A 23,766-nucleotide genomic window follows, 5' to 3' on the forward strand; every position below is an offset into this window, starting at 1 on the left:
TGCAACAGCCAGAAAACTTCCCTCAGAATGTCTCTCAGCTGGTGTATGGCACAGCTTCCAAAGTTTTTCCTTTGATTTTGGAAGGTAAATAACATTTTTTTTCTGAACTTTCCCCGTTCCCAAGCACAGGATTTGCCCAACACCAGAAGAATCTCCCAGCAGCTGCAACCGTTCAGGCTGCAGCAGCCTCATAATTGCTCTACGATGCCCCAGTAGAAACAAAAGCCAATTGTTACAGTTCAGGGGATTTTAAAAAATTGTTCCTTTTGAGGCATTATTCTGTACATACTATTTTGATCTTTGTAAGTACATCCAGCAAAGTAACAAAGAGATTTTTTTATTTGTTGTTTTTTGGGGGGGTTGTTTGTTTTTTTTAAAAGAAGAAACCTCATTGGGTTTTTTTTGGCTGTGCACTGGGGAGGCATCTATCAAGAAAACTCAGCACTGAGTAACACCTAGCTGAGCACCTAACACTGAATTTCTCCATGGAAAGCAACTTTGGAGAGTCTAGGTGTTTTGAAAAAATATTCTGTTTGCATGGAAAATATGTGCTTCTCCTGGGACTATGTCATTAGCTACAACATATTATATCCCACGCATACTACCTAGACATAGGAAACATAACTGGTGCATCTAAACTGTATTCTTCAGGGATTAGACATAATTTATATTCCCTGAAGTGGGACTTTTAAAACTTATTTCCCATTAAAAAGTCCCCTTTTACCCTAACAACTCAGATATTTTTTTCTAGCCAGGCTCCAGGCTGGCTTCTTGAAACAGGTCCATGTTCAGTGAGAAGCAGGAGCTTCCACTGCTATTTCTGAAGGAAAATATTGCTATTACTGGGATCAAACTGTCAGCCATTAGAGCCTGATTTATCTTAAAAGCCATATTACATGTAGCAATATGAGTGAAGTAAATTTGATTTTCAGATCCGATACGAACTACGTTTAACTCTTGAAATCACCTATTCCCTCTGCAAACAGAGGGTCTCTGACACAGAGTGGTGCAGAGTTACCCCTGGGGTCTCCCAAAACCACCGTGCTCTCTAAAGAGAGCTCCCTTCGTTTTAGTTTGAATGATGATAGCGTGCCTTAAAGTGAGACGAGTCTGGAAAAGCTGTCACACACTGGTACTTACACAGAGGCATCCCTAGATGGTGCTAAGAATTAACTTTATGGTAATCTACGTAATCTAATTCACTCTGATCCCTCCTTACAAACTTTACTCCCAGAAGAACATTATTTTTCAACAATAAACTGTCAAAGAAGTAGTCAAAAATATTGCTATATATATATAAAAAAATGCCTTGCATGTTTCAAAACTTTAGCATAATTACTTAACAAGGAACTATGGCAGTCTGCCCAAAGGCTAAAACAAACATGGGTTGTAAAGCATTGACTGCTGGAGGACAACAGCAGAGAATTATGGCCTCCCCATGGAAATCAACAGGATCACCTTTGAGAAATTTTATTTCTCAACAACCTGTTGCTGAGGATCATTGAAATGCTTGGGGGGAAAAAAAATGGCACTCTGGTAGCATATTTACATCTGTCTGCGCCTGGCTTCAAACAAACTACAAAAAAAGTTCATTGAGTTGGTAGCGCTGTCTCGATAAGACGGGTCCTGAGCAGATCTATCTGTCAGCGCTGCTGACGCACAGCTGCACCAGCCACTGCGGAACTCTGCCGACTTCGTCCAGGTTTCACCAGTGCCGAGAGGCACACGAGAGAGCCAGACTGCACCATTAACTGGATGCAGGAGTTAATTTTGGGAAGGGACATCTCACTGAGTAGGCAGCTGCCAGTGCACATTTGTTGCTTACCCGACGTACCTGTGACATCCAGCGGGCGCTTCTTGAGAGCAGTAACCACCGGACCATCTTTTCTGCGCAAGAGGGGGCTGCTCCGTCTTTCAGCAACTTTTTGCTTTAGTCTGGATCGTAACTTCAGGTTGGGTTCAGATGCTGAACAGAAACAGGAAAAGCAAACAGTGTTTTGGTTACTACTATTTCAGTAGTTTTTTAGTCAACGTGAAGGCTGGGTTGCAGTTCAGCATTTGCAGAAGCCTAAATGAAATTAGTCATTTGATAGCGTTTATTTGGAACAAGGACTTCTTAATACAATGAATGGTTCCCAGCCTATGTGATATCTGAATTCACTGGCAATGAAAGTCAACAGCATTTTAATTAAAAAATAATAATCATCCTGCAATGTCTTCTCTCAAATGAAGATAGAGACTTGTAATCTGCTGTGAACTCATTCAGACTACTGCGGGGAGCATCACTGACATCGCTGTAGTTTCCCATCTCTGCCCAACTTGCTTCCAAGCCATGGTAAACCGGATTTATGGGATTAAAAAAAAAAAGATAAATCAATACAGGAATTAATGGGACAGCTGAGATGTTGCTGTTTGGTCAGCGTCAAGCATCACTGTGGGCCTGAGATGCTACCTGTGATGTGTTGCTGAAATGGGCAGCTCCACACCCTTGGAGTCATCTGATCCAAGGGCGAGCTGGCTTAGGGAGGTACATCAGGGGAGGCGTAAAGAAAATACAAAAATCAAACCCCTCGACCAAAACAGGTGAATATTTTCCTGCTGGTTCACTTTCCTGAAGCAACTCACCTGGAGTCAGATGAGCCAGTGTCAACTGGAGCCACTGTCAACGCAAGAAAAAGGGCACGAGAGTGTGGCCAAAGCCAACGCCAGGGAGGAAGGAGGTTTATTTATTTGGGAAGCAACTTGGTTACATCATCACAGCAACCAAGTTAAACCGTATCTAAACCCACATCAAATACTTTGAAAATTCAGGGCTGCCAAGGGTAGGTGTGCATGTATTTCCTGAGACCACAGTCTGACTTGCTTTGTGTACATCACACTTTTGGGAAACTCTCAAAAACTTTTGCTGTATCTGAGTCCTGAGATTTCATTTCTCCAAAAGTCAAAGCAGAGCTCCTAGGAACCGCTCATGTCTCTGGGTTAATAACAGCTAGCAACACTGAACACATCTTGCATGGCACAGCTTACCAAGTTTTTATAAAGGTAGTGAAGCCTTAAGTCAAGGTTTCTCCTGCAAGATGATTTTCTCTGTAAACTTTCAGATCTCAAGTATACATGAAATATCCGCTTTGGTGCTCGAGGGCTCCTGACAGTTATGGGATTTGTGAACTGGTTCAATCTTTTCGCTTCCTCAACCTCTTAACGACTCTGTGGCTTAATCCCTTTGAACCGGCAAATCCTGTGCTCTCACCATTAACTACTGATACACTCAGCTCCCTACACTCCAGGGCCAATAATCTACATTTCTTTAGAAGAATTAAAATAGGGTTTACAAAATTATTTGAATTAACTAAGTCTGTCTACAGATATATTTCCCTGCAGTTGGCTTTGACCACTAGGTCAGGTAAAAGATCAAGCCTGACAACGTTAATTGCAGGGCTCAAAAATCAGAAAGCTGATGAATTCAAGATCAAATGTTTGAAGTTAAGCCATCAAAACAGTTCTTTGATGAAACTTTTGGGAGGAAACCCTCAAAAAACCAAAGAACTTTTCATTAATGTCTTGGACAGAAAAATGCCAGCAAGAGATAAAGGGAACACTAAAAAAAAAAAAAAAAAAAAGTGTCAGACTCCTCAAGATGATGCTTAAAATGCAGCATGAAATGCATTAGCAAAGGGGGAATCATCTTATAGGTCATTTGCATATAAAATAGCAGGGGACTGAATGCAAATCTTTCATTTGCTTGGAGGGCAATATTTAAGAGTGGACTAGTTAAAACACAAGTGTATGCTCTAACTACCTACTTTATAAAGTCCTTTTCAAAACAGAAGTTGACTTCTTACTTTAAATGTAGTCTTTGCGTAAGTGAACATTCAGTATCCTCATCCCACATCCTTTAATCCACAGCTTTAATTTGTTTCAAATATTGAATATTAGTAACTGCCTAGATGCTCTGGTCAAGATTTTAAAGAACAAATGGGAACATGTCACATCTAGATACTGATACATCCATTTTAGATACTGCCAACCAGCAAATGAAATAGAAGTCTGTGCCACAGCTGTTGAAAGGATCTGTCTTCTGAGAAAGAAAAACATGACAATAAAAACTGTACTTCAGTGCAAATTTTATTCATATGCAATTTATACCCTGCTTGGTGTTCATCTGAAGTATCTTTTCTTTGGGAGCAGACAAGTAATTGTGCGGCTTTCAACTACAGAGAATGAATTGGTTAGAAACACCTTAAAAATGGGCAGGGAAACAAAAGATCTGGGGTCACAGATTACACAACACTACCAGATACATTTCATTTGTAAAGCCACAATACAAACATCCTTCCGTGTAATAGGATGGAAATGAACATAGAAAATTACAGCCTTAAAAAGAGAAAACACCTCGAGAATAAGTTATTGCAAAAGCAGTGTATTATAATTTGTCAGACAAAACTACTTTCAGGCAAAACCATTCCATATATCCTCAGCTGGCAGATCAAGTTTTGAAACACCGAAGTCCATTTAAAGAACAGCATTTGTTCAGTTCACGCTGATTTTGTTGTTTATCCCCCAGATATAATCCCAAACCTAACATGTCATCAAGACCTCAGAGAGCATAATCCCTACATGCATTTAATTGGGTGCTATATAGCCCAAAGAACGTGAAATAAAATTCAGCACAGGCAGCTCAGAACAGTCTCAAATTGAACCAATTTACATATAGCATATTATATAATAAAAGATGTAGCTTTCAACAGAGGCCTTTCCAAAACTCAAAACAATAATTTACTCTTGTTCAGATGGTTTTTAAACTACTATATTATAAACAAATATTTTCAAGCTGAAGACAGCTGTCCTTCAAAAGTATAAACCAGGAATGTAAATGACATGTAACTATCAATACCAGAGAGTAAATGTAGGTGTAATGCTCTATCAGGAACACCTATTCCACTGAAAATCTGATATTCACCCTGTCAGGCAATGTGCCCAAACAAAGCCTTGCTCCCCGTTGCTGCTAACTAGCACAAACTTAAGAGAACTGGAGACTAAATTACAAAACTTACTGGGCTTCTACATCTTAAGGTGATATCTTCTAAACAAATGCCATCAAGTTATCAAAAAATCAGTTTGATTCCTGTTTAGCAAACAAATGAAGCCCATGCCCAAGTCTGAGTCAAGCTTCCACAAAGCCAGTGGGATTTCATAAGCAGTGACATACTTAATTTGGCCTATAACAAGGATTTATACAAAGAATATTTTGTTTTTCTCCAAGTAAATTAATAACTAGAACATAAGCCAAAAGCTTCCCTAGTTTTCACAGGCTCAAACCCAAGATACCCCTCTTATACGTCATTTATTGCAGCAGGACCCATGTAATCCAATTCTTCAACGTTTATGTCATTCTCATTGTTTTCTTCCTAGAATTGCATCCCCTAAGCTGCTGAACTAATCTGACACTAAGTCTGTGTAAGTCAAAAAACCACAAAGTCCTGGGCCGAGTATGCCCTGTTCCCATTACCCATCCACATTTATGAAAAAAAAAGCAAACAACGCACCATGAAAACCCTCATCCCAGTCCTTGCACATCTTAATTTCAGCAGCTGGGGCTGAGAAGGGCTGCTACTCTTTCAATACTATTTTTAAGCTTCATACTAAGCCTCATCAGCCAGGCAAAGGCCAACACAATTACCTTGTCTCTCTTTGAACATCCAGATCACCCCACAGGTAAACACAAGAGAGGGAGAGACAGTGCTGTGTGAAACCAGCCTGTAGTGCAACCCAAAATTTTAATAAAGATAAATTATCTTTTGATTAAGCAGGAGAGACCACATGTTCTACAACTGAGCGTTTGCTCCCTGCTCTGCAGTTTCTTTGCTCCCTGGCTGGCTCTATCCCAGACCTTCATTACTGCTCCTCCGTACACATAGCGTGGTCTCTCCAAAAGTGGATCACGACCCACCTAGCCAGGAGAACCTGATAAAGCTGAACATGGCAAAGTTCACCTACAGTCAAACAAAAAGATTTTTTGTTGTTGTTTTGGAGCAGCTCCAGATCCCTCTGGAGCCCAAGCATGCTATTGTTCTTCATTTTCAATACTTGTAGGCAACAGGATAGAGGGGGACAAGAAGAATTAGGGTCCCACAAATGTACCCGGAGGAGACAGGTACCACAGAGCAAAAGTGGCAGCAGAAAATTCCCAAACTGGAAAGAAAAACAAGAATAAAAAGAAGACAGCCTGTTCTGCAGAAACAAACCTTTTTATTAACTTGGTACCATGTTGGATGGCATCACCTGAAATAATATATTTAGGAATGTAGGGACATGATTAGAAAGGGCTAGCTAAAGATACGTGCTGGATTCTCCTCCTTTTCTCCTAACTGTGCTGGCATGAGCACTGTGTAAGAGCTCTGTGGAAAGGCTATTTATGGAAGTACTGTGTCCTTAAAATGATAACTTATTATAGGCCAATATTTAGCACTTTTCATGCTGCAGTTTAGTAGTCACAGTATCTCATCAGTAGAAAGAAGGCTTTAGCACCCGTTAAGCCAAGCACACAATGTTGACATTTTTTACAGCTTCACTATCATTTGCTTGCCTGACTACTAAACCACACAAAATCACAGTAACGGAGCACCACAAAGGTTTCCGCTGTGTATAGCCAGAACCGGACTAGGAAAATAAACACGTGGAAATGCCACATCCCATCTCTGTCTTTGCCTTCCAAAGTCTAAATAAAGACAGCAGCTTTGCACAGGTCAAAGTATTATCTGAGAGGGAAGACGACAGACATGTGGAAAGGGATAAGGAATGGAAAGGAGAGAATGAGGTCCTCTAAGCGAGTTTCTTCAATAAAGTGTTTAAAACAGCACTAAGCTCTGCAGAAGGTAAGAGAAAAACATGCAGTTCCTGTACAGCAACCAAAAACCTGCAGTGCCTGTAGCAGAGGGAGCCGCTGGCTGCCTGAACACAAGGGCAGGGAGCAGGTACCAAACTGGGAAGACCCCAGCAAGTGACCCATGGTGGCCAGGACTTTTGGGGACAACCTCCTTATATTAAAATGAGCTTCTCCCAAGAAACCCTACAGGGATTTTAAACTCAAGAACTGCGCTGAATTTTACTGAAATGTAACTTGTTAATATATTAAGTCCAAGGTGGGTCAAAATACGGATGGTGGTGTCCCCTCCACCCTTCACCTCACAAACCAGCCATGTACTTTGTTTTGAGCTGCCATCTGTTCTCTACCTAGAAACCTTCCTAGCACAGCTGTGGTGACTGAGTCCATGCCCTGCCTTGCCAGCTCTGGCCAGTTTGCCTTTTTTCCCCTCCTCCTTGCCCTGTCCCACAAGCATCTCACCTCCCCTTGCCTGATGCTGAGCTGCTCCTATGGGAAGGAGCGAATGACCATATTTCCAGCCTCCTCCTGCCCTGGATGTTCTTCCAAGGAACTGTAACAGAGCAACATAAACCCGGTAAAAACAATCTCACACCGTCACACATGGCTGCAAACTGCTGAGGGCCAGGAGGGAAACGATGCACTGAGAAGCCAGTAGGACATGCCTCAAGAGACACAAGTTTCTTTAGAGCTTGGCTGTTGTGATTCAGTTTGGAAAAGAAACACTCCACGTCACCGCTCTGGATGCTGTTCATGCAGTGCTCGTGGTCAAAGCTGTCCCACAGAGGACAGGCACGCACCCATCACGCGCTCCTAGCTCTGACTTGATTCTCCTTTCTGCTAGATGCAGCGGTCCAAAGGCCAAGTGCCTCAGCTCTGGCCAGAAAAACCTGGCCATCTCTCTCTCTCCGCACACACAGAGGTGACACTGTGCACTCTCCTGGCAGTTTCTGTGAAGCAGAGATGGAGCCGAGAGGACCAAGAAGGAGAACAGCGGGTTCAACTGAATGACTGAGGGCAAGGTCCTGGGCCTCCCAAAGCCCCCACTCCCCAAAGGTGACGCTAAACCAGAAGACCTTGTTTGGTCTTCTACTGGAAGAGGTTTCTCCTTTCATGCACCACTGACAGTACTCTCAAGAATTGCTTCGACGGACATGCTGGCTTTCCCCCCATAGATCCCCAGCTCTCACGGCAAAAGCACACTTGTTTTATCAGAGCCCTGAGCAAGGAAAGGAGGTGTCACCTCCTTTTGCCTTTAGGCACACCTCAGCACTGGAGAGGAGTGTCCACAGAACAGAGTTCATAGCCACTGGTGGTGAAGAAAAACATGGGAGCGAAGAATTCCCTAGCGTGCATTTGGATGTCATTATCAGAAGAAATGGAAGGACTACTGCAAGCATTTGCTGGTCCTCCAACTGCACTTTGGTTTGTTGCTGCTCTCTGAAATGTCAACGGGCTGGTCTGAAGAGCTATTCTGTAGCCTCACAGTAATAAAGTCATTTTTGTCTTTAATAAGTTATTTTTGGATTAGAGAGACTGACGTCCTCCACTTGGAGCGGGAAAGGGTATTTATAACAATAGGGATTTCTCATGCAGGTCAGTGCCCTCTCTCAGCAGAGCACACCCCGAGGCAGTGCGTGGGTCCCTGGGACACAGCGAGCTGCCCAGGAAAGCCAGAGCTCCAACCATGTCAGCTGGAAGGACAATGTGGGTGGGAAAGCAAAGATGCTCTCAAACTTGAGTGACACTCCATGCTGTACAAAGCTCAAAGATTTTCTCTAAATTATACTCCCACGCTACACCGGGATTTCAGCCTACTCTATTTTCCTCTAAACAATCTTTGTCATAAAATAAACCACTTAAAACATTCCAATAATCAGAACCAACTCAGAGAGGTATTATGCCTTTCTTGACAAATGCAGCATTTTAATTATTGACAAATCCTTTCATTTTCCCTTTTCTTTTAAATGCAAGAAGTTCAGAAAAATTTCATCTGCTTAGCTGCAAATAAACAAACAACTCTGTGTTTCTGCAATACTGTGGGGAAACAACATCACAGGATGCCGGATGCTTTCCTCTCTCAGGCTCCTCTCTTTTGCACAGAAAAAGATTATTAGCAAACAGGAGACTGTTAGTGCCAGCCCCTGGTCGCCCCATCGTGAGCACACACTGTGCACAAGCAGTGATTTCTTGTGCCCGGCAGGGACATGCAGGCAGGGAAGGACCACACTGCCTGTTTCATGGCCAGCTCTGGACAGGCAGCAAGTGATCAGGACCCTGCAGCCTAAGAACATCTCATCATCACCCAGTTAAGTGCAAGTTGGGGCTTAGAAGAAAACTTGTTCCCAATCTGCTCATGATTGAGCCAGAAGAACAACGTCGACCTTTTCTATTTCTTTTCAGAGGCTGGTGGGCTGGAAGCTCTAGTGGTTGCTGGGACCATCAGCATGGGTGATGTATTTGTCAGATTGCTTCTGCAGTAGGTCCCAAATGGTGGTGAAATTCAGGAAACCACTGGCCAGGGCAGACCTCCAAGTGGCAGATGGGCTGGATTCTGCCCATTTGCACCACATACAGACAAGTATGAGGAGAGGTCTTCTCTTTGTTGCATTCCTTTACTTGTTGAGGGAACTCACTGCAGCAAAGGAGTACATAAGCCATGGGCTGACAATGCCAAGTTGAAGACTTCTCCTTGGATCTTTCCTGCCAGTTCTTAACTGTGTGGGCTGTGAAGGTTGAAGACAGCTTTTTTTTTTCCCCCCTTTACCACAAGCCTTAAGACACAGTACTTGACCTATAACCAGTTCTCTTTCTGTCATTACTTGTGCAGAAAGCAAAAGACATTGCTGGGATGGGAGGTTTTTGGATAGCTGTTCTTCCCTGGTCCCCAGAGTAAACAAGCTGAAAGAGGGGTCTGTGACACTTTCTACTTGTCATATCTCCCCAAGTACATGCCACACGCATGCACATGCTCATTTACTATCTAGGCAGGAAATTTAGAAGCATATATTTGCCAAAGATGTCTTTGTAAGCTCCCAGTCTGGCATTCAACTCAGTCTAGCTTTGGAAACAGTGGAAACTCACACCCTGACGATGCTATCCCACAGCTCTGCAGTGAAAACATATTTGGGACCACAGGAATCCTTTGCCTCCTTAAAATCTTCATGCCCATCAATGTCCTGATCTTCACCTCTCCAATGCAGCCAGCTGTGATACTGGATGTAAAGGAAAAGCCTGGACCCAGAGCCTCAGTGCTGCTTCATGAAACAGTGACCATGGCGGCAGCACCCATGGGCCAAGTAGCCCCAGGAACTGAGCCAAAGACACCAAAAAACGGCCACCCATTGCTCTTAATGGATACAGGAGGTGGTCTTGTGTGCAATGAACCACAGCGGTTTGGCAAACGCCAGAGGGTTGAGAAGCACAAATAAAAAAGGACAAAATGAAACAATAGCGCATTTTTGATAACATCAGATTTGTGAAAAATCCCACCTCTGCTGACAGATCTGACAGGAGAAAGGTTTAAAGACCAGCAGCTAGCCCAGGGCAGGGGAATTAAGCAGCAGCAAAGGCACCGAATCCCTCCCGCGCAGGCACGCGGAGGGCTGAAGGAGAGCAGCTGTCTTGGGAAAGGTTTGCTTTATCCAACAGCAGGAGCAAAACCACGATGAGATCTGAGCGTGCTTCACAACCCGCATGGGTCCTACAGACACAGCCATTTTTACACTTACAACTTTGGAGAACGTCTTTTATGAGTACTTCAAAAGAAATAAGCTGTTTTTCTTACTTTGGGGTCAGGTTTAAATATAGATACAGGGAAATGTTTCCAGTTCATGCATCCCAGTGAGCTGAATGCATGTTGGCCAGGCGAGCCTAGCAGGTGCCGAGTTTGGCAAAACTTCTCATGATTTTAACGACAACTAATTGAAATGCTGTGGCTTTCATTAGAAATCCTAATTAGCTGTCAAGTCCCAATGAACACAAGGAATACTTACTCTACATCTATGCAGGAGTAAGCGGGAAAGCTACTGTCTGACAGGATATGGTCCAGCCCTGCACAAGATGTAAAAAAAAAAACAAACCCAAACCAACAACCCAAAACCAAACAAAACCCCCCTACATAAGCAAGAAGAGAAGCACGTTGAAAAGTTAAATAATTCTCTTTACAAATCTCAGTGATGGGGGTCGTGTCAGCTTTCTAATTAACAGCATGTTTTAATACATCCCTGCTCAAATTTCAGAAAGCAGGGAATGCCATTAACAAACTTGTTCCTGGGGAGAAAATGAGGACACCATATTCCTTAGAAATGCAAACCTGAAAAGCTACATTAAAAATAATTTCACAGCTCCAAGAAAGCTGTTGACAAACAACCCTTGGGGTTATCAAAACAACCTACAAAAGACTGCCCCAACCCACGCTCTAAAATCAACTCTGAAAGGATTCTCCAGAGATTTTTCTTAGAAGGTCCCGGTACAGCACATAATGAAGCGTCACTAAATTTGGAAGACACAAACCTTGATCTGGGGGCAGAAAAGGTCACTTAGATTTTCCCCTCTCAACAGCTGTTGACAAAATGCGTACACTAAAGGAAACATACATATAATGAAGGAAACCACACAAAAGGGGAAATAAAAATCCGTGTGCTAATCCAGTTCTTTAACAGCAAGAGCATGAGCAGCACCAACCAAACTGTTGCTGGGGATGAGCCCCAAAGTGTTTAGAGGGAACTGAGTCAAACACATCCCCCAGGCAGGCTAAGAACTGGATTCAAACAATTAGTAACTGCACCAGCCAGCAGCCTGACAGGAAAACAATTTCATGCAGAAACCAAATGGCCAAGAAGCTGGAACATAATTTAGTAAACCAAATCAGACAGGGTGGGATTTCAGGGGACAGGATGCATTAGGGGCACATTGCAAGCGTCCACTGTTTCCCATGCTGGATGTTTCCAAGCACCCTTAAGACATCATTCATGTGCACATTTTCTACCAAAGCATGGCCAGTTCGCTGGGTCTCTCTCAACAGGTTCACATCTGGGTTCTAGACTAGCAAGTTATCTTCAAGTGTGCACAGAGGAATAACCTGTGACCACATCATGATGCTTTAAATAAGAATAAAGAAAGGTAGTATTTCGAAAACCCAGTGCAATGACATATTTATTCTTCTTAACTTTCCAAGGTGCAGGACATGCTGCCAGCTCTGAAAATGCACCCTCGAAGAAATGATCATTCAAACTGCCTTCCCGCAGCCCCCTAAGTCACCCTATCCCTAACGATGATGTTGGTTGGATTCCAGCCCTGGTAATCAGAACTGTATTGTGATGGACTCTGTTATTTGAACTGCAAATATTTAATCAAATTTAATAAAATTGGACTACATGATATGGCGGTTTTAAATTACAAACACAAAGCCAGAGTTATGCCTGGTGCCAAAAAATCTGAAAAGCTCACCCGTAATAAAGAACTTTATTTAGGATGGGCTCCAGCCTTCCCTGCCTTTTGTTTACACCAGACTGTTCAGCAGCCTTTCTTCTCCAAGCAACTTAACATTCTTGGCAATGGGATTTCTGCAGGATATCGCTGTGCCAGAGACTGACGTGCTGTTGCGTTGAAAGGAAAATAAAAGAAAACAATACAAAAAATTTCTCCCCTGAACCTTGCAAGTGAACTCATTTGTATCACAGACCAGTCCCCAAAAGATTAATGCTGGTGCCCAAAAAGAACAAGCACCAGTGTTCTGGAAAAACAAAATCTGCTCAACATTTTCCTGTTTTAAAACAACAGTGATTTTGGTTGCTTCCATTTTTAATAATGTGATTAGATAAATTTATCACGCTTAATTCAGCCTGTCTGACAGGCCTTTTATTCAGCCAGAGTCTTATTAAGAACTCAGTTCGGGAAGCAGCAAAGGGCTGAGATGTGCAGACACTTTTCTTCTCCTGCAGAAATCCCCTTCCCTAACATCGGGAGCAAGAAGGGTGACCAATCCTCAAACCCAACCTGACAAATAAGGTCCCCTGAAGCGATAAGCAAGGGAAGTTTTGGAGCATGTCAAAGCCCAATCACGCTGTGGGAACGCTAAGACACCAGGAATGGATCACGTGGTTTCACAAGGTATGGGAAAGAGCTAAAAATCTCTTGGAATCACACTGCCCACAGGTCCTAAGTGATAGGTATGGTGCTAAGGGATGCTTCCTTGCGTAGAAATGCTGCAATTTCCCAGAGGAGCCTGAAAGCCTTCAGCAGAAGAGATGCAAACAGCAGCAACGGCTGCTAGCAGCCTGGGCTTGTGTTTCTCCTCCCAGGCAGATGTGTATGCTAAGCACATCTTTGTGCTTCACCGGCTTTAGAGCTAAAGGAAGTCTCCTTTGAGAGCAGTCCTCCATCAGCACTCACCTTCCCTATGAAAGGCAAAGCCCCGAAGCCCAGACAGCGTCACTTCGGCTCTCCTGGGCACTGGCGACACACAGCAGCATCTACCGCACCTAATGGGGTGCTTGATCTTTCATTATCTAGAAGAGGAGATGAGAGGATACCCTACCCTTCAGCAAATCCAGTTTTCTAAGCTCTGCTTTTGGAGTCCTCCAGAAAGGGCACAGTCAAAATTACCACCAACAAAGGTACAGGGTGTGCCCAGGAAAAAAACCTGTATCTTGGAGAGGGCTTGCCAGTTATTGACTTCTTGTGCAGCTGAAGTGTCTGACCCAACCTATCGTGCCCAGTGAGGGGGAAGACAGTCTACTGCACAGCAGGTGGGAATCCATCCACAGGTCCATCCAGCAGGTCAGATGCTATGGTCCAGAATGAGAAGTTCCCAAAATGGTCTTTTAATACGCAGAACTGGGAGGAGGCACAAGGCAGCATTGTGGAGGTGTATTTTTTTCTTGTCAGATGGCAACAGAAGAACCCCCCCCCAAGCTTACAAAGGTAACAAGACTTGTGTTAAACCATTTATGACACCTAAGACCTGCTCTACTTCTATTAGGAGAAGAAATGCCACGAGAATACCTATACCCCTCCCAGAAGGAAAAGGAGGGGGTACCAGCTCTTATGAACTCATTTAGGGCAGCCAGTTTGACCAAAGATCATAGTAAATTGGCAGGGAGATTTGGTTAGCACACCCTCTTCATTCCTTATTGCAAGGATGACAGTTTTTGACTGCTGGTGCTCATCCCTCCACATCTGAAGATCCACAAAGCATACCTGAGAAATAGCTAAGCAGCACCTGCAGAAGGTACAAAGTTCAATCATAGCCCTGCTTTCCTCTTACCTCCGCTCCATCTTTTCAGAAAAGTTTTTTCCCTGTTCGAAAGCAATTTCCAACACACAGCGCTGTTGGCACCATCCACACAACCAGCACTGCTCCCCAAATCAGGATGACCTCGTTGAAGCTCAGTTATTCCCTGAAGGAAGCAGCTGAGGATCATGAGCTGGCCAGGTTAGAAGCTGAAGCTGTGTTGGCTTAGGCATGCGATATGGAGCTGAGGACCACAGCCAAGCAAAACAACCTGGTTTACATAATGTATAGTTGAGAAATAACTGACCTGCTTAGCCACCGTGCAGGGAAAAACCTAACTGAGAAATAACTGTCTAGGTGTGAACCAAAACCCTTGCAGGAAGTCCCAACGCTTTGACTGGCAGAAACATTTTTATTTATTTTAAGTATAAACTTGTATATAAAACACAAATCCCAGAAGAAATGAACTTTTCTTGGTACTTTTCTCACTCAGCAAAACATACTTTGACTTCAGACACCCAGATCTCTGTATTAGCTTTGACTTTGTGAAAACATCTCACAAACTTTGACACACAACTCCGCTGTCTCCTGCCTGCAGCTTTGCAAGTTCACACACCCAAAGCAACTCCAGCCGCCCTCTTAACACTGCGCGTACAGTGACAGATGAAGGGGGAGAAGGATGGAGGGGGTGGTTGTTAAATAAATCACCCCATGAAATACAGCTTTTCAGTGAAATACCTTTCTTAAAAAAAAAAAAAAAAAAGGACCAAGTATCACAGCAAAGACAGCAGGCAACACAGAAAATCAACGTGAGCGCTACCTGTTTTTCTGAGTGGGAAGTCATCTTTGGAATCATACATCCCCAGTACAGGGTGATTGTAGGTGCCGGATACGCCACTTTGGGGTGGGGAGCTCTGGTCCAGAGAGCTGTGCTGTGTCTTCCTGCACGGAAGGAAAGAGAAAGAGAAGGGAGAAGCTTTACACCAGTGAGACACAAAGGGAATGAGTGCAGCTTCATCTTGTCTGTTACCTTCGTTAGTGAGGAACAGCATAAAGGGAAAGATCTTGGTACTAGCGTTCTCCTAGGTACTCCTATGAAAAATACATTGAAGTCTACTTTTTAGGTAACTAAACGCATGCTTAATTTTCAGTGTAAGAATGACCCTGTTGAGCATGGCTCAGCTCATGAAGGTATTTAACTGTGAGTATAATTTTAAGCATGTACTTCGACTGGGTTTTGTCAAGTCATATCATTGAAGCTAAGCATGGGTATCGTTACTGCCCTCAAATGCAGCATGAACAATTTCCCTTCACTGAATAAAATGCAGACATGGCAGATGAAGTCTAAGGATGAAACAAAACCGAAGGATGAGCACATTAGGTGCCACATCTTTAAGCTGGCTAACAGCAGCCATGCTGCATAGGTGGTCTTCTGCCTTTTGCTTCACTGCCTCCTGACCCAAGTACTTTGCAGAGATAGGGCCAAAGTACTCAACACCTTTCCAAATTAACTTCTTGAAGCTGATAATTTATAGCTTTGTTTGAGCAGGCTGCTGGAAGTAAATTACAGTCTGTTTGCTAAGGATATTAAATAATGAATGAGTTTTCTAAGCCTCCTACCAGTTTGTTGGCTGCATCTTTCCTACTTAATGACTTGTGCCCAGCTTTGCAGTTTCTCGGGAGCTCTACCAACCCCAATCAGTACAGATTTCGGGAAGTCTCCAGACTCTCTGCATGTTAGCAGAATAGCTACATCAACAGAATGACTGATATAGCCACACAGGTGAGAGCCATACACTTATGAAACATCTTACATTTCATGTTTAAATAAACAGAATTTAAAGCCTGTATTACTTCTTCAAAATATTAAAGAATATGAAAAGTGAGCAGCTTTGATGAATATCAAAAGAATTGAATATTTGGAATTTTACATTGCCTAATAACCAGGCTTTCTTGGGGACCTTGGTTAAAAATATTCTCCTACAAAAGGTTCTTTCAGGAACCAAAATGAGCCATTCCCAGTTGAAAATTACACCAATTCATCCAATTCCCTGAGCAGTTGCTTTGAAAGCTCAAATCAGAAGTAGGATGTTTGGTGAGATGCACAGCATCACTTCCACTACAAGTTCTACCCTTCAAAAAATAAGGGGCTAATGAAACATCAGGAAAACGAATTTTCTACATGATTTTGTTACAAAAAAGCTCTGAGAAGTTTATTTGAACATCTACATCAAAATTTTCTATACCCACAGTTCTTACCAAGCAGTATGATTCACTGTGGTTTCCTAATCCTCCCCCCTTTATATTCCAAACTTCTCTGTACATACAGGCAGAATAATTTTTCAGGCTCTTACACAGTTGTATTTTTCATTAGCATTTGCGCACATCGTGTACCCTTTTACATTCACACCAATAAATGCCCACATGCACGCACAGTTTAATCATCACCTGAAATCAAAACAGAACCAAACTGAAAAATATTTGAATCCCTCCTGAAAACAGAAGTCGCTTTCTCTGCCCGGATCTGCTCATACCATGGGAAGGCAGCACAGAGAGATGTTTCACAAACAGGAAGCCTGGACGCTGCAAGCCAAGAGCCCTCAAATCCATCGTGTCACACAATGACATTTTTTGCTCTTGCCTATACAAGCAATAGACTTTTCTTTCTCCCCCCCCTTTTTTTTTTAATCATGACTTAAGCTGCACAATCATGTACATTGAAGCTATTTTCATCACTTTGTTAGGGAATGGCAGGAACTCAAAGGGCCTGTTTAGATGTGCTTCAGGGCTGCTGAATGACAGATATTTAACTCTGCAAACAGGAATACATTATATGGCTCAAGGACTGGGATCCGACACCCTATGCTGCTTCGAGCAAAATGCACTGGTCTGCATGCCTGTTCAAGAAATTTAGAGGTCTTGAAAGAGATGAAATTGTATACTAAATCGAGTTTGCGGGCATTCCTGAAAGCACATACCTTCACATAACACATCGCCTGTTCTTTGAGGTCTGAGGTCCCTCAAAAACTCATGTGCACACCAAAGCATGCATGGTACTTCAAACATGTTCATGCAATGTAAACTGAATATATATTGAAGCATACGTATGTATGCTAGCATGTTTTGAGTACAGGGACCGTAGACATCTATGTACACTGCAATAATTGAACATATAATTAAATCTCTCTAGCTCCTTACCATGCAAATACTCAGTTAAACTCCCTTCATGACTGCTACCACATTGAGTGGCTACTTCCCAAGCGTGTTTGTGACAACTTCCTAGGGAAATAATAGCCCTGTTTGCTAACCCCAAGGTGCTCTGTCTGTGTTCCTGCTAAGCCACTCTTACTTATGTTAAGTATCTTGAAGATCAAAACCTCCTGGAAGCAGGGCTGTCAGGTGGGTTCAGAATCCACAGGAGGCACAGTCTGACAATGAAATTCAAAAGAACCCATTCTGTTGTTGCCTATCACCAATGTAATCTGAAAATTATAGTCCACAAAGCTATTTTAAACAATTACATATAGACTGGAGCTGTATATATTAAACAGATTTTACCAAGTGGCTTGAATACCATAGAGCTGAAGGCTGAGCAAGACCTTTGTGAAAGCCCCCTAGAAACATTACTGGGCATTATCAAGTTCTTTTCTTTTGTTTAGTAGATTCTTTGGATTATGACTATATCCTGCAAAACCTCTAAAGCTGGTCCCTTTTCATCTCAAGGGTGTGACAATGCCCTTTAACATCCGTGATTAATTAGAAAACATTCACTAACTATAGACACCCAGTGCTGCACCAGTAACCAGCAGTGCTGAATGAAGTTCAAACAGATACAAGCCACTGAAGGCAAAAGCATCTGGACATCTCAGTGGACAACCGAAGCCTGGCCCAAAAGGGCCAGGGGAACAGCAGCTATTTCACATGTCAATGGAACATATTTCATGTCACAGCCATTGACGTAGAACCACTGTGGTGTTCAATACCCTTAGGAGATCTGTTTTTTCCAAGTAATGCTTTCAATTTTTTTTTAAAAAGGAATTCACAAACCTTAATAAGACCGAAGGAAGTGCTTAAAAGCAGGCGTGTCATTTAAAAGACTATTTCAGCATCTGTTACCATTTAATTGGCTTGCCTGCTCACAGTAGGAGCATCAAGTCTATCTTCTGCAAGCCTCATTTGCGTGTGTTAAATCCAAACACCACCCAATTGAATCACATTAGAAGTATGTGCGTACATAAATATCTCTATAACTGAATTGCTAACCTATGTGAGGTGCCATATAAATAAATACTAATTTAAAGGTTTTCTCTTTTCTGAAAAAAAGTATTTTTTAAATAGAACGGAAACACAAAATCCTCAACTTCTGCCTTAACAACTGAAGGGTGCATTTAAAAATCCTCCACCGCACGATAAGACACTAGTCACGCAGCCCTGCTGCCATCTGCCCTCCTCAAAGGCTGAGCAGAACGAGCTCATGCCTGCCTGCAACTTATCACTGAGACAGACCCTTAGAAAGATTTGTGAGGCCTCTGAGGCTCTTTCTTCCCTCTTCACATCTTGTGTTAGGAACCAGAATAGTGAGTGATCCTCTCCCCACCGTAAAACAGACGGAGGGCACATGAGGGGATGGTAAGCCCATTAAGTCCAGAAGGAAAAGGATGGCCCCTTGTGCAAGAGTCTGTACGTTGTCTCTACCTGTTGGTATCCCTGGAGCATCACAAGAAAGGGATGTTTCGATGAGCGTCCACAATAAACCTAAATGCTATATTGGTGCTTGGAAAGTTCTCAGCATTAGCTTAAAACAGGGCAGGGAACATACTAAAACCTTAAATATAACTTGGCTACATAACCTCCGGCATCACTCCTGGCCCCGCACCATACAGGGGTATTATAGACTGCTGCTCTTTGATTCATCTCCAAATACTGGATTCTTGGTGAAAAAGCAGTTAATTGAAAACTGTGCAAAACATCAGGAATTCAGCCCACTCCCAAATTTATTTTTCTCTTTTCTAAATTCACCTATGATGGCAATTCTGTACCAGGTTTCTCTAGGGCCAAAGGACCAAAGTGTTTGGAAGGAAGCACTTGTTTAACATACTTAATTCTAATTGACTTTATACCACTTTTGCATAACAGGCATTTTAACCAACTGGAAAAAAAAAATGGGAGAACGCAGTTGCTCAGAGTCTTCAACCGCTTTTAATAAAATCCCCAAATTTCATGGTGAGTCTCAATTAAGAACAGTGGAAAATCAGTTATCTAGAAAAGATATTTATGTTTTCTTGACTGAAATTCAGTTTCTCCTATTTCTTCTACTACCCTTGATACTGACCTAGTGGGCCTTAAATATTATCTTTGCATAAAGCTAACAACATTTCACCACTTTAAACAGTGTCATAACCATACAATTTTCAAGTCCTAGATTAGATTTTCAGAGATGCATTAAAACTGCTCAATCTCACCCTACTGGAATAATGTTTGGATTTTTCTGCCAACTACACTTCAGCATTTCTGTACTTGCTCATAGCTGGGATATCTTTCAAATCTAATTTCAGCTTAGTTTCTTGAATTTGGAAACATCTTCTGACTATGACCTCATCATCTCTGTATGCATGTTAATTTCTTAAATTCTTAAAATACTTTCAGACATCCAGCTTGAACACAAATTTCACAGCAAAACTTCCTTGACTTCTGTCTTCAAAATTCCATGAATTTTATGGTCACTAAAGACAACATCCAAACTCCTTTTTTTTAAAAAAAAAAAAAATAGAATTTAAAATATATTCACAATGTTATAGTAGCGGAAGCTTTCAAATCATCTCATATTTTCCGATTTTCTTTTAGAAAATGAAGAAGTGAATTTCTGGAACTGAAACTTGTGCCTTGTTAATAATGCCATCACCTGTATTTGTTATTTGGTGCATCTTAAATAACTGAAGAAGTCACTCTTTGTTCCCATGTCATTATAACATTAGCTGTTACCTTCTCACCCCACACCTTCTTGAAGACCAACAGTTGAAAATGCAGTTGTTGGGGCAATTGCGATTAGAAGTGCAGACAGGATGCATTTGATGTTTCCAGCAGTTTACAGAGAAGAGCCAAGTAAACAAAACTTTAAACTCTGAGAGATTAAGATGAGCAGTAAGCATTAAAGGCTTTAAAAATGTAACACTAGCTCAACTATCCTGAGTTGCAGTTCACTAAACATGAAAAGCAATATCCCCATTTCACTAAAGTTCAAGTTTTATAACACCTCAGGACAAAATTCTGGGTGAAAAGCTAGAGAACTTATAAAGGTTGATCTTGATTGTAGAACTTGAGAGTTTGAATAATCATGGATTAAAGATGACCAGCAAAGACTTCTACTCACAAAAACACTGTGACCATCACAGAAGACATGAAAATTATTCATACTGAAACCCTCTGAAAAACACATTTTGGTAACGTACAGCAAAGTCAAACCCTGATTCTATCTATCACTGTTCTGGTTCATCCAGTAAACACATCATGTCTATCCCCCACATCTCCAGCAATTGTGAAAAAAGGTGGCACCGGCTGAATCATAAAGATAAGCCCAGTACCACTTACCCATACCAGAAGCGAGGATCACTGGATATGCAGTGGTTGAGATTCCGGTGTGCCAATGCCTTCTTCTTATTTAAGACAAATTCTTGTAATTTCATCTTTACTTCTGTGCTTGCCACTGCACCTGAAGTGTCAAAAATAAAAAAAGGTTATTTAATCAATTCACACACTTTAAAGAATTTAAATTTCTAAAAAGAGTCAGAATTCCAGTCTAAAAGAAGAACCTTTATTTCAAAGAGAAAACAACAAAGTGCCTGCAGTAAGGAGGTCTCTCTCTTTTTTGCTTTAGCTTTGCATATAATGACAACTTATGTTTGAAAACAGAGATTTAATCAGAGATTTATCATTTCACTATAAAAGATTTCTGAAGAGGATTTTTACACTTGCATAAAAGTATGCTTAGAGTAAAGCACTTGTACTAGGTATTCCAGCTTTCTTTTAATCAAAGGTATTTAAGAAAAAGGGTCTTGTGTACACTCAAGTTTTGAAATGTCACATCTGCAAGCAGAAGGGGAACGAGACAAATGTCTCGTATGTAGATTTTGTCTTGAAAACTTGTAAATAGGGACCTCTTTGTTCAAAAGTATCTGTGTACAATAAGACCTACATAATATTCCAATTCATTTACAAGTGTGCAATCTATTTCTTCAAATAGAAAATCTAACATTTAAAGAAGAAAGTCAGTAATTTTGTAGTGTAGAGTTAAAATGTCAACTGTGTAATTTCTAATCATTATTTCCTCCACAATAGAGACCAGTCTGTTTTACTGCAATGATGGATTAAAATTATCATTCAGTTGACAGAACAGATTCGCAGGCACAGTTCCTGATGGAGTAATGCATAGAAAGTTTGGCAAGCAGAACATGTGGAAAATGATAGTTCATCTATACCATGGGGTAAAGTAAGAATTCCAAGGGAAAATATCTGGGCTACAAGAGAATGAAAAGGCCAGGAAAACTGCTTGCTCTACTGGGAATAAAAACTTAAAATACAACAGGGTGACCTTTTGTCTCCTGGATCCTACTCAGCAATGTGGTGCCATTTGACAGACTGGGGAAACCATTTTTTTCGATCTGCCCAAGTAAAGAAAACTGCAATAGTTCTATAAAGCACTGCCTGAAGATGTAATATTGTTCAACCACCAAAGCTGTGTTCAAAAGCTTGAAAATTCACCTTTTTGGAGCCCTGCCTTTCTCACCAGCTCTACAAATGTACATTTGGCATGTAGCCCAACGGGAAGTTCAACTGAGGAGCTGGAGATAAAGTCATATGAGTGTAGCAAGCCACATGGCTAAACCAGAATAGGTGACAAATTCACGCTTAAGGCTTAAAGGCCTTATCTCCCCCAAAAGTGTCATCTTTAATCTATTAGCATCTTTAAAATAATCAAACATGACTGTGTTCTGTCAGTTTTGGATAAATCTGATGTTATTTAGAAGACTTGAAATCAAACATTTTTGAATCCTTAGGTTTATAAAAGCTCCCCTGGCTTGTCTTCCTCTTTAATTAGAAGCTGAAAGGCCCCATATACGTTTAACAAGATACAAACGTGTAGGCCACCCCTTCCCTGGGCAATGTCAGACCCATGGACCAAGCTGTCATGTAAGACCTTCCGACCATTACTCAGCTCTTGACCCTTGAGTTCAAAGATCAAAAGAAAAAAACCTGAATCCAACTCACTTCTCACATACTATACTGGGTTATTGTGGACCCAGTCACATTGTTATAGGCAGAAGTGCTGTGCAGGATCCCATAAAGATGTTCAAGAGGACTCCAAAGGCAGAAAGGGACAACCTGTCACATATGCAATAGTATACACCTTGCAGGGGTATAAGCAGAGAGGACAAGAGCAGAAGTCAGATATTAAAAGCCCATACACATGGAGTAAGTCAACAGGCAGAAAGCAAGACACTCAACTCCAATAGAAGCATAAGGCGCAGAAGAGTAAAAGGAGGGTGAGAAAGAAAGAACCAGAGAGCAAGAGGCCACACAGCAGCTCGGTCTGGGGGACCAGCTGTGTGTGGTGGGGAAAACCAAGCTGTGAAGATGGCCTATTCATTTCAGAGGGCCTGACTGTTTAAAAGGAGCAGGGAGCAAAGAGCAGATCAACTGATAAGACTTCAAACAGGAGAGAGCCACAATGAGCAAAGTACTGCAGACAGGATAGCTCTAAAGAGCCAAAACACTGAGCCAGGTTACTACAGCAGAGACAAAAACAAGTTACATATTGTCCCAGGATCAAATAGCATCCCAATATAGGACAATGCAGAGGTAGTGCGAAGAGAACGAGGGAGAACAGAAGCAGGACCAGGCTCTCTCAGAAGTTTGCACAATGAAAGAGCAGAGGAGCAGAACAAATGGTAATTAATGGGAGAAACCCCTTAAGGATAGCGTGGGCTGACCACAGCTGGCCAAATTGTAGCAGATAGTGCAAGACAAGCCACGGTCCAAGGCTGGCTGAGCAGCAACGATTGAATGGTCCATGCCCAGAAGTGCTTGGAAACACCAACACACGGGACCGGTTCTAGGTTAAAACCTAACCGTGGAAAGACAGGATGAGCAACTATCATTGCTTATCCTGTGAAAAAAAACACCTTTACTTTTATATACATCTTCCATTTGTGGAAGTCATGTTTTTCCTAGAATCATGTAGGTTGGAAAAGACCTTTGAGATCATCAAGTCCAACCAATAGCCCAGCACTGCCAAGCCCACCACTGAACCATGTCCCCAAGCACCACAGCTGCACATATTTTAAACCCCTCCAGGGATGGTGACCCCACCGCCTCCCTGGGCAGCCTGTCCCAGGGCTTCACCGCCCTTTCAGTGGAGAAATGTTCCCTCACACCCAGCCTAAACCTCCCCTGGCGCAACTCGACGCCGTTTCCCCTTGTCCTGCCGCTCGTTCCCGGGGAGAAGGGACCGACCCCCCCCCTCGCTCCGGACACGCTCCAGCCCCTCCGCGTCCCCCCTGCCATGAGGGGCCCGAAGCTGCCCCGGGGCTCGAGGGGCGGCCGCCCCGGTGCCCAGCACAGGGCACGGTCCCTGCCCCGGCCCTGCCGG

The 23,766-nt window shown here is 42.4% G+C and overlaps 1 protein-coding gene across 15 annotated transcripts in view; it reads right to left on the reverse strand.

The window, feature by feature from the left end:
• Positions 1-23,766, reverse strand: part of HDAC4 (histone deacetylase 4) — a 266,734-nt gene that overhangs the window by 81,942 nt on the left and 161,026 nt on the right. For 9 of the 15 annotated variants that reach the window (XM_040604241.1, XM_040604242.1, XM_040604240.1 and 6 more), the window contains 3 exons: positions 20,709-20,829; positions 14,941-15,062; positions 1,826-1,966 (listed from right to left, as the gene is read on the reverse strand). In XM_040604241.1, coding sequence (XP_040460175.1) covers positions 1,826-1,966; positions 14,941-15,062; positions 20,709-20,829 — 384 coding nt within the window. The remainder of the gene's footprint in view (positions 1-1,825; positions 1,967-14,940; positions 15,063-20,708; positions 20,830-23,766) is intronic. The other 6 variants (XM_040604243.1, XM_040604239.1, XM_040604238.1 and 3 more) reach the window with 3 other exon arrangements.

The sequence above is a fragment of the Falco naumanni genome, chromosome 8 (assembly GCF_017639655.2).
Source record: "Falco naumanni isolate bFalNau1 chromosome 8, bFalNau1.pat, whole genome shotgun sequence".
NCBI lineage: Eukaryota > Metazoa > Chordata > Aves > Falconiformes > Falconidae > Falco > Falco naumanni.